Raw genomic sequence first — 15,445 nt, forward strand, 5'->3', positions numbered from 1 at the left:
AGTTGAATTAATTTAGCACTTACTGTGTGCAAAGCACTGTACTAAGCACTTGGGAGAGTACAGAACAACACTGAGCAGACACAGTCCATCTTCATTCCTTTGTGTCTGTAAACTATATTGTAGTAAAAATTGTAGTAATAGTCTTCCATTAGATTGTAAACTCCCTAAGGGTGGGGCCTTGTCTTTTCCTCTTGTTGTAGTCTCCGAAGCGCTTACGTTAGTGCTCTCCATACAGTAGACATTTACTAAATACTGTTGATTAATTGAGGATTGAGATGAAGCGCAGACAAGATGACGCTCTGTGCAGTGGGTGTATTGAGGGTTGTAGCAAGGCATAGTGGATCGAGCACAGACCCGGGAGCTAGAAGGTCATGGGTTCTTATGCCGCCTCCACCACTTGTCTACTGCGTGATCTCGGGCAAGCTACTTCACTTCTCTGTGCCTCAGGTACCTCATCTGTAAAATGGGGAGAGGGACTCTGTCCAACTCAATTTGCTTGTATCCATTGCACCACTTAGTACAACGCCTGACACATAGTAAGCGCTTAAAAAATTTCCACAATTATTATTAGTTTTATTGGTGAGAGCGCGCCCGAAAGTGAGTTTTGAGAAGAGGGTTGCATCCAAGAGGAAGGGACATGTGAAAGGGACAATGAGTGGTCCTTTCAAGCCCTCAGGTTGTGGAGCACCAAAGGAGAGGCAGAGAAGGGAAGCAAGGTGTTGTTTTCTTTTCATACTGTTCCAGAGTTTTGCAAATGTGGCATTTGGTAAGAGTCCCTGGCCCTTGGGTGGTGTGGATGGGGTCTGAGGATCAACCCTGAGGCTGAGAATAGAGGGTGGAGGACCGGGCTGGACCCCGGCAGGGATGGGGTGAGCTGGGACACATCTGGGGGAAAGTGAGGGGCAGACTTCATCCTAAGCCTAGGGTGCCAAAGCAGAGAGGTGCCAGAGGTACTAAGCGGCGGCGGCCGGCCTGATTTTCTTTATTCCAAACAGACCAGATCCGGGGCGGGGTCCTTGATCGGGGGGCAAAGTAGCAGCTGGGAATAAACACGCATTTTTCTCTTTGTCGTGGCCAGGAGCCCCTGGAATCGAAATTCCCAAACATTTCCTCTCCTGCTCTGGGGCTGATGAAGGTAAGGGCTGTACTGCAGCAGCAAGGGAGAGGTGGAGGTGGCAGATTGGGGAAGAAGCAACAGGGATGGGAGTGTGGGAGATCTACCATTCTTTATCCCGGAAGCGTCGGGTCCCAGGGCGCAGGGGGCCCAGGGTGAGGGTCACTGGGAGCAATAAGTGAAGGAAACGGCGTATGGCCGGGGTGTTTCTCTCTCCTTAGGGCTGCCTCCACATGGACCCTGCCGCACGACTGACGTGTGAGCAGCTGCTGCAGCTCCCGTACTTCAACAGCCTCCGGGACACGGAAGACCTGGCCAGGGAACAGGAGAGACCCTCCCGGAGACCCCCGAGGCTGAGTCGGAAGCACCTCCCGGCGGTGAGACTGCCAATGGCTTTCCGTTTCTTGGGGCTGGAAGTTGGAGCACCGTGTCAGTGCGTGCTCCTGACTAGAGTCTGGAAACCTCTAGATCCTAGGGATGCAGCGGGGCTTAGCGGATAGAGCCCGGGCTTGGGAGTCAGAAGGACCTGGGTCCTGATCCCAGCTCTGCCACTTATCTGTGTGACCTTGGGCAAGTCACTTCACTTCTCTAGGCTTCAGTTACCTCATCTGTAAAATGGGGATGAAGACCAGGAGGTCCATGTGGGACAGGGACCATGTCCAACCTGATTATCTTGTATCTACCCCAGCACTTAGAACAGGTCTTGACACATAGTGAGCACTTAACAAATACCATCATCATCGTCATGACGGTGGTTTGGTTTTCAAAGAAAAACCAGTCCTAAAGCAGTATATTTTAATTTTAATTGCAAGGTTGAATGGACTGTCCATTCCTCCTTTCCCCCAACCCAGTCGGTAGCTGTTCCTTTCTCTGCTGTTTTCACTGACTGTGCTTTGCACCCTAGAATTACAAACAGAATTTAGAGCTGAAACAGCGTTACCACCCAAAATAATTTCCCAGTAATGGCATTTGAGCACCTACTGAGGGCAATGCACCCGTGAAAGTATAAGAGAAGCACAAAATACTTTCCTTGCCCCCAAGGTGCTTATACTCTTAGAAGGTCAGCTCCATAACTTGGTTTAATGGCAGCGTCACAATGTTCCAGGGTTCATGCCTTGTCTTCCATCAGAAACAGAAAACAGCTACCTCGCTACGTAAAGGTCCTCAACCCCTTCAGTTCTAACGTTAGCCTCTCTAAAGACAGGAACCCTCATTAGATAAAGTATACAGTACGTACATACTGACAGTAAACATTTTGTGAACACAAGTCTAATTCCATCCTTTTCTCAGTTACAGTACCTGCCTCAGTTGACCAGTAGTAGCGTCTTGCCCACTTTGGAGAACAAGAAATACTACTGCAACACAAGGAAGCTTAACTATCGCTTTCCCAACATTTAAGAAGCTGATGGATCTCTGGTTAAAGAGGGACATAACTCTAAACTACTGACTTCTAAATCTTGCAGAGTGGGAGATACGTAGCAAGCTGAGTTGGCAAGAAATGAAAGCATTATCCAGGTCCAGAGCAGCCTGCATTCTAAGCACAAAGAGAAGTCTAATGTTTGGGCCCTGACGGTAGAAATAACGAAGAGTTTCTAGGCAACACTGCTTAGGCAGGAAATACAATGATCCCCTGCTCTTTGGTCTTGGTGGCAAGATCTGATGCACATCAGATGTGCAGCCAGTTCCAAAGTCTGTCTCCAAGTGGACATGTGTGGCTCCTTGGGAGCTCTGATGCCCCGACTCCCCCCTCTTCCCTTATTGTATGATATTTCATTGTCACAGTGGAAGGTTTCTCATTGCATTTCAGTGTCTTTTAAAATCTCTTTCCTGTTGCTGTGGTTCTGCCCTTTAACCCAGTCTTATGGGAATTTATGCTGTTCTTTAACTTTGCTGTCTTGGCAGGGCTAAAAACAGCTCACTGTTACTTTAAGTGCTGTACAGAATATACTCAGATTTGCTTCAGAACTCATAGAGTGGATGGATAGAGGAGGAGGAGGAGGAGGAAGAGGACCTTTTGCTCTTCTCCGTTACAGTGTTTTGTCCTGATCTTGTTTCTCTTATCTCTCCCAGGTGCTGACTTAGCATTGAAATGGGACAGGCTATACACTACAGTAGTCCGTTCAATTAGTCAGGGTCAATATAAAGTAATGCTTCATGGTTTTGTGGGCAGGGAATGTGTTATGTTATACTCTCCCAAGTGCTTAGTACAGTGCTCTGCACACAATAAGCACTCAATAAATACAATTGATTGATTGACTTAACCTTATAATCAAAGCTTCAGAGGAAAGATCCTTGAGTTCACACTCAAAAGGTATTTCCCATCTACAATAAGTAGTACTGTGAAAGGTCAGGGGGCTCAGCACAATTCATGATCAGTCTTACGATATTCTGTTCAAAACAAAACAATTACGGAATTCCTTACTGTAGAGGAGATTCTTCCAGGGGGATATTCATGGGTATTTAAAGAATGTGAATGGCAACTCTACCATTGACGTGATCATCATTAGAATAAATTCTTCGAAGAATGGGGAGGCTGATATCGACGACAAGCCTCAAAGTTGAGGGTCTGCAACAGGACTGACGTCAGGAAACGAGAATGAGACTGATGTGTAAAAACCAGTTCACCACACTGCATTATGGGAGTCGGGTGATGCAGTGGGTTCTGGAAAACCAGGGGTAAAAGACATAATTCAGGAACTTTGACAGGACAGTCCAAGACTTATGTGCAGTGACTCCCAAGAATGGTGATGACTGAGCTTAAAAAAAGCAAAAATTCACTTGGGTGGAATACTGAACCAAATATGAGGAATCCCATTGTACAGTATCACAGGCATTAAGACATGGGTTCACCATTTTGATCCCTAAATGAAATGACAGTCAGTGGCATGGCAGCATTGAAGGGCTCAAGCAAATAAGTTCGACTGCAGTCTTCTACAGATAAAGTGATGGCAGCTTTTTCGGAGAGGAGTGGCGGGGGCTGGTCAGGGACTTTTTGACAAGGGGTGCTATTAAGATTAAGTAACTGAGAAGCACTAAAGAACTCATGCTGACCAAAACCTGAATGAGGTGCTCCTGCATGATAACCCCTCTCTCAGAACATCACATCGCTTATCACTCAGCTCTGGCACTTTGGGATTACCATCCCTTTGACTTGCTAAATGGTGGATCAGACAGGCAATATATGGAGGTTCATCATGCTGTGAACACGGAGGCTTTGAATGTCTATCGAGTTGACAGTTGATAGAATGGGAGTAGAAGAATAGCTTTCCATTTTTCACGAATGTTTGCATATTCCATAAGCTTTTCATCTGAATGATATTCAATAGGAGGCACTGCTTCTGTATCATCCCTTCTGTCCGAGCATACAGGGAGAGGTCACTGTAATAATAATCGTATTTTTTAAGCATTTACTCTGTGCCAAACATTAGGATAAACAAACGCTATGAGATCAATTAGCCATATTTATGGAGTCCCAATTGTGTGCAAAGCACTGAACTAAGCAGTTTGGGAGAGTACAGTACAACAGAGTTGGTAGACATGTTCCCTGCTGGCTACAGTCCTTGGATCAAATGGGGTTCACTTTCTTATCCCCATTTTACAGATGAGGGAACTGGGGCACAGAGAGGTTAAGTGAATAGGCTATATTACCTCATGAAATGAATGTATTAGAGCCCCAAGGTACTACTTCAAAGTTATTACTTTGAAGCATGATTTTTTTTATTTCTATTGGCAAAATGCAAATTAAAAAATAAAATCTAACAACTCAGATAATCCAGATAATCTAATCTAGCAGCATGATTTGCTATCTTTTCGACATTGATTCCTAAAAGAAAATGGGCTCATATGCATTATTTACACTTAGTTTGTCCTCTTTTTTTGCAGAAATAAAAATGCTTACTTTAATCTATTTAGAAAATATTTCCCTTTCACAGGGTCAAGAAATAAAATGCATATAGTTTGTAAAATCTGCAAGGAAATTATCGGGTAGTGAAGGTAAAAGCAGTACCAACCCGCTGAGTAGCAAAAAGGAAACAATAATTCAGGATATCTGTTTTATCGGTGGCCTTTCTGGTGTATACTGTCTCTCTAGAGTCTTGAAAAGGAAGTGATAGTCAGTGTTAGCACCTGAGGGCCCCAAAGAAAGTAAAAGCTGTGGTCAGTGGAAATCTACTCAAAATGGAAACGTGGAGCCCGAAGTCTTTTGCAGCAAAGCAAGTTGTGGGTTCCTGGGAGCAAAGTTGTGGGTTCCTAGAAATGACAAACCTCTCCTAAGTTTAGCCATCACAGTACAGACAAGGAAGTAAGTAGATTGAGTGACAGACAAGTGTCTGACAGGATCAGTACACTTATTTAATAATTTACAGTACTTTAGACTGTTAAGCTCATTGTGGGCAGGAGACGTGTCTACCAACTCTGTATTGTACTCCCCCAAGTGCTTAGCACAGTGCTCTGTGTACAATAAGTGCTCAGTAAATACTACTGGTGATGATTTTCTGAATGTGCATATTGGCTTGACCCAGACAAATATGTGTCAAGTATATTATAGGCTGGTATTGGGGCTAGGGAATAAGGCATTTTCCAGAGAAGTCAATGGATGGTTTTTCCTTATTTATATTAGTCCTGGATGAATAGGACTGTTGTGTACAATGTTGGAGCTTTTGCACCCAAGACACCAGTATGTCTCCAACAAGCAAAACAACCAATAAAAAGAAACAGGCTGGCACTATAAATGTAAAAGGAGTTGAAAATAAATCCAAGACATTTCCTGATGTGTTACAAAATAAATGCTACAGATCTTATCATGTACATGCCTATCCATTGACATACATGCAATAAAGCATGTCTTCTTGAAGTCTGGTTTCTGTCCTTTAAGAGTAGATTTTGCAGTAAAATCACATCTCTTGCAGTTGCCTTTTCTGTCTAGTCTTCAGACTCACTGTTCTTCCTTACTCAGAATAATACCATTTATCTGAAGCTGGGCTCAAATTAGCTAACTTCTCCAATAATTTCTTCATTCATGATGAAATCTGTCTGATCCAGGTAGCGAGGACTAGTTGTTTAGCACCCACAGGGGAAGTGGGAAAAACACAAGGCCTTGGTCACTCTTGTCCAGAAAACCTTCTCCAACAGAATGGTTATGTTGAATTTTCCAGCTGGCTAAGGCTTTTCTTTAGCATGGACTTGCCTCTCACGATAAAGCTTGTGGGCACAGGAGCTGTGTCCCCTCCTCCCTTAACCCCATCACCTACAGTGTATTTAATGCTCTCCAATTTAGGTGAGAGGCCCTTGCCATTTTGGTTGGTGAACAGTGTGGCTCTCGGGTGCTCTCCAAACAATTTTCAACATTGCTGGGAGATGTAGTTTAGTTTCCTAAAATTTCCCATATTTTGGCTGTGAACGTTTCATTATCTAAACGTCTGCTTTATAATATTTCAAGCTAAAAAACAGATATTCAGAATTTCTAAATAAATATATCCTACAAGCAAACATACCCTCCAGGCAAAACTAGATATCCCACATGAGCTAACAAAAGGTTACACCATACCCACTGAGACTTAGCAAATGAGCTAAATAAATGGCTTAGTTATTCTCATTTGTTTACAGTATAGGGCTCATTCTTTACTCCTCCTTTCCTGAAGTAATATTACACTGTTTGGGTTGGATTTCCTTTTTGAGACACTTCCTTGTTAAGGAGGAGCAGATAATGTTGCAAACAAGACCATGAGAAGAAAATTCATTTCCAGTTTTAATTTTTACTCCTTTAAAACATTTGCTCAGAAGGTGCCCCTGCAATTCTTATTTCCACAAAAAATGACTTTCCTTCAGTTCTGTAAGCCTCAAGCAGAGCCACTGGAACTTGGCAGTATCAAGTCACATGCCCAGCGGACATGTACTTGATGCACCCGAGTCCTCTGAGTCAACATTCACTTTTGCACCCACTCAGTGATCTCTCTAAGAGGTGAAAGGCAGAGCTGGGTGCCTCTTTTGGGCCCTTCCTACAGCAAGATAAATTTCCCCAGCAGAAAAGCAGATACAGTTTGGATAGCAGGTAGAGCCATGCTGCTCTGTGCAGCCCCTCAAGGGGTTTCTAAGTGCATCTTAAGCCAGTCTGGAGCTGCAGAGTTGCCTCTTTCCTGGGAAAAGATGGATGACCTTTCGAAGTCTCAGTGGTTTGGAACTTCTCCGGTTCATTCACGCAAGTCACTGTACTGATGGCTCAGTTCACAATTTTTAAGCCTACTTATGTCCTAGACTTACCACAAGGGGAAGAATCCATCTTGATTTCAGAGGCAGGTGGGTAGTTTCACTTTCCAACTGAGTTTGCTTCCCGTTCGTTCACTCCCGGGTCTCCCATGATGGAGGCAGGTGGGGTCTTTAGCTGTGGCCCAGGATCAGTGGTGGGAGATGGGGACAGACCATGCTAGACCTTGTAGTTGGGTGGCTATTAATATTAACAATGATAATAGTAAAAGTGATATTTGTTAAGCACCTATGTGCCAAGCACTGTACTAAGAGCTAAGGTAGATTTTAGATAACCAGGTGGGGTATAGCCCCTGACCCACAAGGGACTCAGTCTAAATAGGAGGGAGAACACGTATTGACACTCTCTTGATAGACCACAAAACAGGCACAGTAAAGTTAAGTGACTTGCTCAAGGTCACACAGCAAGCAAGTGGCACAGTGGAGATTTAGAATCCCAGTCTTCTAACTCCCAGACCCCTGCTCTTTACACTAGCCATGCTAAGGTGGTAAAACGTGGACAACCCCCATGAAAAGAAATCAACACAGAACACTGACTCCAAAGGCCGAACCTTAAATCATACTTTGCTCTTTAGTGGTGCTCTAAGTTTTCCCTCAGATCAGATAACACGAGGATATTGGAATAAGACTCTTATTAGGGTTTAATTTATTTTAAATCCAATTTGAGTTCCAGAGAAGGCATTGCTTTCTGAAAGGAATGAATAATTTTTTCTTTCTCTCTTAATCCGGGAAGATCACGTAACAATAAGTACTCAAGGTTTCTGCAAAAGAAGGGGAAAAAAACCACCTTGAAACACACTCTGAGAAACAAAAATTAATTTTGTTTTGTCATTAATTGACTTCAAAAAGGCCTATTGTTCTTCCAGTGGAGATTCAATCTCCTGGAGGGCAGAGCTAATCAATCACTGGTATTTATGGATGGAGTACTTGGGAGAGTACAACAGAACTGATAGATGTGATCCCTGTCCCAAAGGAGCTTACGGTCTAGAGGACAACATCTAATAATTTCGTTGTGCTCACTACAGTGCTCTACACATGGAAGGCACTCACACTCTACTGAGGCTTGGCAGAACTATGTGGAGCAGAGAAATGTGCCTCCGTATGGCCAGTGGAGGATCTAGCTATCACTCTCTCAACCATTCATTGAAGCCCAGCTGATTATCAGAGCAGATGGTAAACTCTGTGTTTTTCTCTAATTCCCCTCCAAAGGGCCTGAGTAGTCACCTTGGCATTCCACCTCTTCCGGTTCAGTCTGCTCACCTACCTCAAGTGGTGCAAGGCCATGATGCCTTTCTCTGTGACATTCCCACAGGACACAACTTCCAGCCGCAGCAGGCTTTTCTGTAAGTTCTCAAACTCGCTGAGTCGCTTCAAACACTCATCCTCAATGTAGTGACACTTGCACAGCTTTATCTGTTCAACGTGTACTAGGCCCTCTGGAAAAGAGATGGTGCAATAGTTTGGTACCTACTTCCCACTGCCCAAGTCAACTTTTTAAGACGTTGCCAGTGGGCAGCAGGGCCTTGGCCAGGTGGCCAAGACCCACTATTTTGCCCAGCTTCAATGAACATGAGGAAAGAGAGGGCTGCACAGACAGCAGTTGTGATATATAGGTCATTAGCCCCCTGTGAACCTATTGTGAGCTTTTCAATAGCTGAATTTGTGCCAAGTTACCTTGGCATTTATGTAAGAAGGCAAAGAATGAGATAACATATAGCTCTAGATTAGTGGAGCTGGTAATGGTATATGCAATTATATGTTGCAATTGCATACTGAGCTTTTGATTAAATATGGAAAAAATCACACAAGTGAGTTGGTCAGTAAGCCACAGTAATGAGGTTTTGTTTTTTTTTCCATGCCTTCTTCATGGCTGACGTGAGCAGGGAAGGAATTCAGGCTGTTCGGCTGCCCCAGAGCCCTTAGCAGGCCCAGGAGAGAGGGAGATGTGTCTGCAGCATTGATGCTACAGTGGCCTGAGGGTAGCCCAAAGGAGCCATGAGGAAAAGGTTGGCGGGAGTTGGAAGGGAAGAAAGCTACCAGTCTTCTGACTTATCTAAAGAGCATTGAAGCGGTGGAATCCAGGTGGCTCAGAGGATAAAAGCCCAGACTAGGACCTGGCCGGCCCTCTTTCTCCTTAGAGGCTGGGCCCCGGCCTGACCCCTTTTTTCTAAAGAGGTTTGGCCCTGCCCTGGCTTCCTTTCTCCTCAGAATCTGGGCCCTGGCCCTGACCCCCTTTCTCCTCAGAGGTTTGGCTCTGGCCTGGCCCACTTTCTCCTCAGAGCCTGGGTCCTGACCTGACTCCCTTTCTCTCAAAGCCTCAACCCCCTTTCTCCTCAGAGGCTGGCCTTGGTCTGGCCTCCTTTCTCCTCAGAGCCTGGGGCCTGGCCTGGCCCTTTCTCCTCAGAGCTCGGGTCCTCCCTTTACCTGGAAGAAATCTAGGATTGCTGGGGGACGAGGAGTTGTCTGGGTGTGACTAGAGGCCACGGGGGCAGCAAGAGGGCCGGCTTCACACCCCGGCACTGGGCCCCCCCCTCAACTTGTTCCACTCCTGAGTGGGCAGGGGATCAACTGATTGGAAAAGGGAAAGGTGCCCAACTGCTAGAGTATCTGAGAGCAAAACGATGCCATCCTTTACCCATGTAGTCGAATCCTATGTGCATGATGCAGGACTCAGTGGCATCAATTGCTTGGATCTTATATTTGTTTAGAGGTCCAGTCGGGAGGGTGTTGTAGTCCTGCTGCCATCTTTCCTGGCCATGATACCGCACCAAGGCTCCACATCGCAGGAGCCACTCCGAAGCTGCCCGGTCTGGGCCCACGGCCTTTATGCGCTCGTGATCTACCCTGTTAACCGAGAAAAGCAACTGACTCTTGGGAATTGTCCTTTTTCACTTCATTGCCAAGCAAGACATCACATGGCAGGTCACACGGAAAGGTATATACATGGATATCCCCTCTATATCCCCTCTAGACTGTAAGCTCATTGTGGGCAGGGAATGCATCTATTATAGTGTTATACTGTACTCTCCCAAGCGCTTAGTATAGTACTCTGCACACAGTAAGTGTTCAATACATTTGACTGACTGATATACCCTGGTTAACTTTATGAAAAATGTGCACTATCTGCTTTTTTTTTAATGTTTTGTTTTTGGTAAAAAAAAAAAAGATACCACTAGAAGACAAAGACATTTTACATCATGGAGAATGAATCCCTAAACATCACCAATATTTACTGTGTGCTTTCTATGTTCAGAGCACTGGACTTGGTGCCATGGAATATTCCAGTAAGTACAAGACATGGCTAGCCCTTCAAGGAGCTTACAATTTAATGTGGGAGACAAGGGGACACAAGTTGCCAAATACACAACAGGTAAAATAATCAGAGCAATGAGGCAAATATTAAAAACAAAAGTAAGAAAATAAGTAATTAAACAATGACAAATGGAAGGAAAGCAGGCATCCTCACCCCCATCTTAGATGAAGGAAACTGAGTCAGAGAAGTTAAATTGATCAAAATTTATTGAGTTCTTACTGCATGCAGTGCACTGGACTAAACGCTTGGGAGAGGAGAGTACAATATATCAGAGTCAGCACACATGTTCCCTGCCCACTGTGAGTTTCCAGCTTAGAGGATGAGCTTACAGTCTCCACGCTTCCTTGATTCAGGGCACTTACTTGTTGAACACGGCATTCAACCATCCCCAGAACTGTCTGCAGTCACATGACCTTGGGGGTTTCTTAAAGTTGTGCAACTGGTAGGCGAACCTTCCAAACAGCATCATCAGATCTGGCAATGTAAAACACCACTTTACTAGATTGTTAGCTGGTAGCCAGACTACTATACACAGAAGACCGTTACTCCTCATTTACAAGAATTGTTTGGAGACATAAGTAGGTAACACTGAGAGTCAATCCTAAGGGGAATTCAGTATTACAGTAACTATTAAGAGACCAGGGATGTGACTCTCTGCCAGAGATGTAGGCAAACAGCCCTCTGACCAACGGGCTGCAGTGGACCCTTGAACTTTAGCAGTTGAGGAGCAATATATCTATCAGTGGTATTTAGAGCACTTACTATATGCAGAGCATTGTACTAAGCACTTGGGAGAGTGCAATAGAATAGAATTAGCAGACATGTGCCCTGCCCACAATGTGCTTACTGTCTAGAGTATAGGAGCAAAGGAGGAAGGGAAGAAAGGAGGCCTGGCTAAAAAGCAAATAAAGGCAAAGAGGCGTAGTGAGCAGCTACAATAACTAACTGTGATAACTTTTGGCTTCTAGGCATGACTATTCACTTTTTCCTTCAATCAATCAATCAATAGTATTTACTGTTTACTCTGTTTACTGTCCAAAGTCCTGTACTTTCCCTGCTTGGGAAAGTTCAATTGAGTTACTAGACATGATTCCTGACCTCAAGGAGCTTTCACTCTAGCGAGAACAAAGATAAAAATGCATTTATTCACCCACACTCCTTTTGCTGAACTTTATTTTTATTCCGTTTTTGCTCATGAGCCTTACAATGTAGTAAGAGTGCAGCAGGTCAGGGAATGCGGGTCGCCGCTCAGGTCAGTTGTGTCTTCATTTTCAAAACGCTCAATTGAGTCAAGATTTTGATGAAAACTATGAACGTGCATGACCCGGTCAGTATTCGGGAGTAGAAAATGAGAGGGCAACTTCCCGGCTTTTCAGTAGTTAAATTTAAACTCAATTATTCGGAAATGATGTGGCTTCCGAAACGGGATTCATTTTATTTAAATCCTAGCATGGTTGCAGTTTTTGTTTGCCTGCTCGTTCACAGGATAAAGGGGGACCCCTAGTGTTGAGCGAACACATTGATCATTCTATTCATTCCTTCAATCGTATTTATTGAGCGCTTACCATGTGCAGAGCACTTCCTTCAATCGTATTTACTGAGCGCTTACTATGTGCAGAGCACTGTACTAAGCGCTTGGAATGTACAATTCGGCAACAGGTAGAGACAATCCCTGCCCAATGAGGTTGTTCCACGTGGGGCTCACAGTCTTAATCCCCCTTTTACAGATGAAGTAACTGAGGCCCAGAGAAGTGAAGTGACTTGTCACACGGCTGACAAGCGGCAGAGTCGGGATTAAAACCCATGACCTCTGACTCCCAAGCCCGGGCTCTTTCTACTGAGCCACGCTGCTTCTCTGCCTTTAAGTGGCTAAAATAAAGGGGAGCTTAGGGCGGAAAGACCCGTTTAAAACCCAGGGCACACTCTACACTCGAGCTCTTTCTGAATGTGAAGAATTGGTGGTAGTAAATTTAAAAGGAAATGGACTTTTCATCACCCATTAAGTCCGAATACAGTTTAGAGGCAGAGAGCTGATTCAAGCACTTGGTACAGTGATTTGCACACAGTAATAATAATAATGTTGGTATTTGTTAAGTGCTTATTATGTGCAGAGCACTGTTCTAAGCGCTGGGGGAGATACAGGGGAATGAGGTTGTCCCACATGGGGCTCACAGTCTTCATCCCCATTTTACAGATGAGGGAACTGAGGCCCAGAGAAGTGAAGTGACTTGCCCACGGTCACACAGCTGACAAGGGGCAGGGTCGGGATACGAATCCATGACCTCTGACTCCCAAGCCTGGGCTCTTTCCACTGAGCCACGCTGCTTCTCTGAGAAGTGCACAGTAAGCGCACAATAAATATAATTAATAATTAGAAACAGAGCACGGGGGCACCACATTCCAACAGCCGGACTCAATGCCTGCCCTTCCTCCTGCTTAGACTCTGAGCCCCATGTGAGTCAGGGCCTGTGTCTAACCTGATTATCTTATGTCTATCCCCAGCACTTAGTGCTGTGCTTGGCACATAATAAGCGCTTAACAAATACCACAAATGATCATTATTATTATTAGGATTGGTTCTCATTTCCAGGCAAAATTCATTACCACCAGCCCAATTCCAGTTGACTACAGTGTGCCAGTTTGAACTGGAGTTACTCACTCGAGCATCCACAACCCCTGGGAAATTCTAGGTGGGCTCTTGGGATGACATGGAAACCAGAGCTAGTAGCTGCTCAATAGTAGAACCACCTCTCCCCTACATTCCCCCTTCCCTAGCAACAGGCCCTCTCATCACCTTTTATGTGCGCATCTGTAATTTATTTGTATTGAGGTCTATTTCCCCAACTCTAGATTGTGGACAGGGAATGTGTGTTTACTGTTACATTGTACTCTCCCAAGCACTTAGTACAGTGCTCTGCACAAAGTAAGCACTCAATTAATATGACTGACTGACTTTTCTCCAGTTATTTTGTTTCTACCAACCTTCCTCTTTTTAATACCTCTGCAAAACAAGGGTGCTTGGACAATTCTCTTGGATTATAATGTAAAACCAGTGACATAATCCCATCACTTGACCACAATATAATAATGACATTAAGTAGTGCTATTATTATGGAATCTGTTGAGTGCTTACTATGGGCCAAGCACTGTACTAAGTGCTGGGGTAGATGAATGATAATTAAGTCAGATCCAATCCCAGCCCAAAATGGGGCTCACATTCTAAGTAGAAGGGAGGACAGGGATTTAATCCCCATTGTACCGATGAGGAAACTGAGGCACATAAAAGTTAGTGACTTGTCCAAGGTCACACAGCAGACAAGCTCAACTGAATTAGGATATAAAAAGAAACTCAGAAACAAGTCACCAATCCTGGCATTCCCCTGCACGCTCCCCAGCTACATCACCACGATGAGTGGCAGGCATACAGAGAGCAGTATGGGTTCCCAACACAGCTTCTAGTTTATTTCAATATTGGCAGGATTACATGGAGGCCAACCTGTCACCTATGTCCTGCCTCTGGTCTGGAATGCCCTCCCTCTTCATATCCAAGACAATCACTCTCCCCACCTTTAATGCGTCATTAAAAGCACATCTCCTCCCAGAGGCCTTCCCTGATTAAGCCCTCATTTTCTCTTCTCCAACTCCCTTCTGCGTCACCCTTGCACTTGGATTTGCACCTTTCATTCACCCCTCTCTCAGTCCCCCAGCACTTATATACATATCTGTAATTTATATTATTTATATTAATTTCCATTTCCCCCTCAAGACCATAAGCTCACCATGGGCAGGGAACATGGATGCCAACTCTATTCAGTTTTACTCTCCCAAGTGCTTAATATGGTGCTCTGCACACAGTACGCGCTCAATAAATACAACTGATTGATGGTGGCTTGAAGACCATGGGAGGGCCTTCCTTCCTTTCTAACCTCTCTTCTCAACAGCAATTTAGATCCTGGGGATCCAGAAAAGCCCTCAGGTTCCACACATCAATTAAGAAAGTTGATTATCAAGTAGACTCCAAGATTTCTTTGCCAGCTAACGCATCAAAGGCACCAAGGATACCACCTGTGGTGGCAGAGGCAGGGATGGTCTCTGTTGCCGAATTGTCCATTCCAAGCGCTTAATCCAGTGCTCTGCACACAGTAAGCACTCAATAAATACTATTGAATTGTCCATTCCAAGCGTTTTGTCCAGTGCTCTGCATATAGTAAGTGCTCAATAAATACTATTGAATGAACAAATACCATCATTATTATTACTTGTCAGCTGTGTGACTTTGGGAAGTCACTCGACTTCTCTGGGCCTCAGTGACCTCATCTGTAAAAGGGGGATGAAGACAGCGAGCCCCACGTGGGACCACCTCATCCCCTTGTATCTCCCCCAGCGCTGAGAACGGTGCTTTGCACATAGTAAGCGCTTAACAAGTGCCATCATTATTGTTTATAATTATTCTCTGGGCCTCAGTGACCTCATCTGTAAAAGGGGGATTGAAGACTGTGGGCCCTACGTGGGACAACCTGATCACCTTGCATCTACCCCAGCGCTTGGCACATAGTAAAAGCTTAACAAATACCATTATTAATATTATTATTATTATTATTCCCGGGGCCCCGCACGAGGAGCGTGGATAGCCTGCCCGGCCCCTCATCAGAAGGCCCCGCTTACCCCCTCAGAGGCCCGCGGCTCCTCGCCCCGCTGCGCCTGCGCCCCGCTCGCCGGCTCATTGGCTGCGGGGCGGGATCGCGGCCTCTGATTGG

At 44.9% G+C, this 15,445-nt stretch overlaps 2 protein-coding genes across 6 annotated transcripts in view; one reads left to right on the forward strand and one right to left on the reverse strand.

The window, feature by feature from the left end:
- CDKL1 (cyclin dependent kinase like 1) overlaps nt 1-5,966 on the forward strand; it is a 22,628-nt gene extending 16,662 nt beyond the window's left edge. For 2 of the 3 annotated variants that reach the window (XM_007663019.2, XM_029078735.2), the window contains 3 exons: nt 1,079-1,135; nt 1,336-1,491; nt 2,405-5,966. In XM_007663019.2, the coding sequence (XP_007661209.1) occupies nt 1,079-1,135; nt 1,336-1,491; nt 2,405-2,512 (321 nt within the window). In that variant the 3' untranslated portion in view covers nt 2,513-5,966. The remainder of the gene's footprint in view (nt 1-1,078; nt 1,136-1,335; nt 1,492-2,404) is intronic. The other variant, XM_029078736.2, reaches the window with a different exon arrangement.
- DMAC2L (distal membrane arm assembly component 2 like) overlaps nt 1-15,414 on the reverse strand; it is a 19,654-nt gene extending 4,240 nt beyond the window's left edge. The window contains exons 1-5 of one of the 3 annotated variants that reach the window (XM_003428385.4): nt 15,354-15,414; nt 11,051-11,162; nt 10,011-10,219; nt 8,640-8,811; nt 6,848-7,556 (exon numbers count right to left, since the gene is read on the reverse strand). In XM_003428385.4, the coding sequence (XP_003428433.1) occupies nt 7,490-7,556; nt 8,640-8,811; nt 10,011-10,219; nt 11,051-11,157 (555 nt within the window). In that variant the 5' untranslated portion in view covers nt 11,158-11,162; nt 15,354-15,414 and the 3' untranslated portion in view covers nt 6,848-7,489. Of the gene's footprint in view, nt 1-6,847; nt 8,137-8,639; nt 8,812-10,010; nt 10,220-11,050; nt 11,163-15,353 lie in introns of those variants that run through there. The other 2 variants (XM_001514281.4, XM_007663029.3) reach the window with 2 other exon arrangements.
- Between the last annotated feature and the right edge of the window lie 31 nt (nt 15,415-15,445).

The sequence above is a fragment of the Ornithorhynchus anatinus genome, chromosome 14 (assembly GCF_004115215.2).
Source record: "Ornithorhynchus anatinus isolate Pmale09 chromosome 14, mOrnAna1.pri.v4, whole genome shotgun sequence".
Lineage (NCBI taxonomy): Eukaryota > Metazoa > Chordata > Mammalia > Monotremata > Ornithorhynchidae > Ornithorhynchus > Ornithorhynchus anatinus.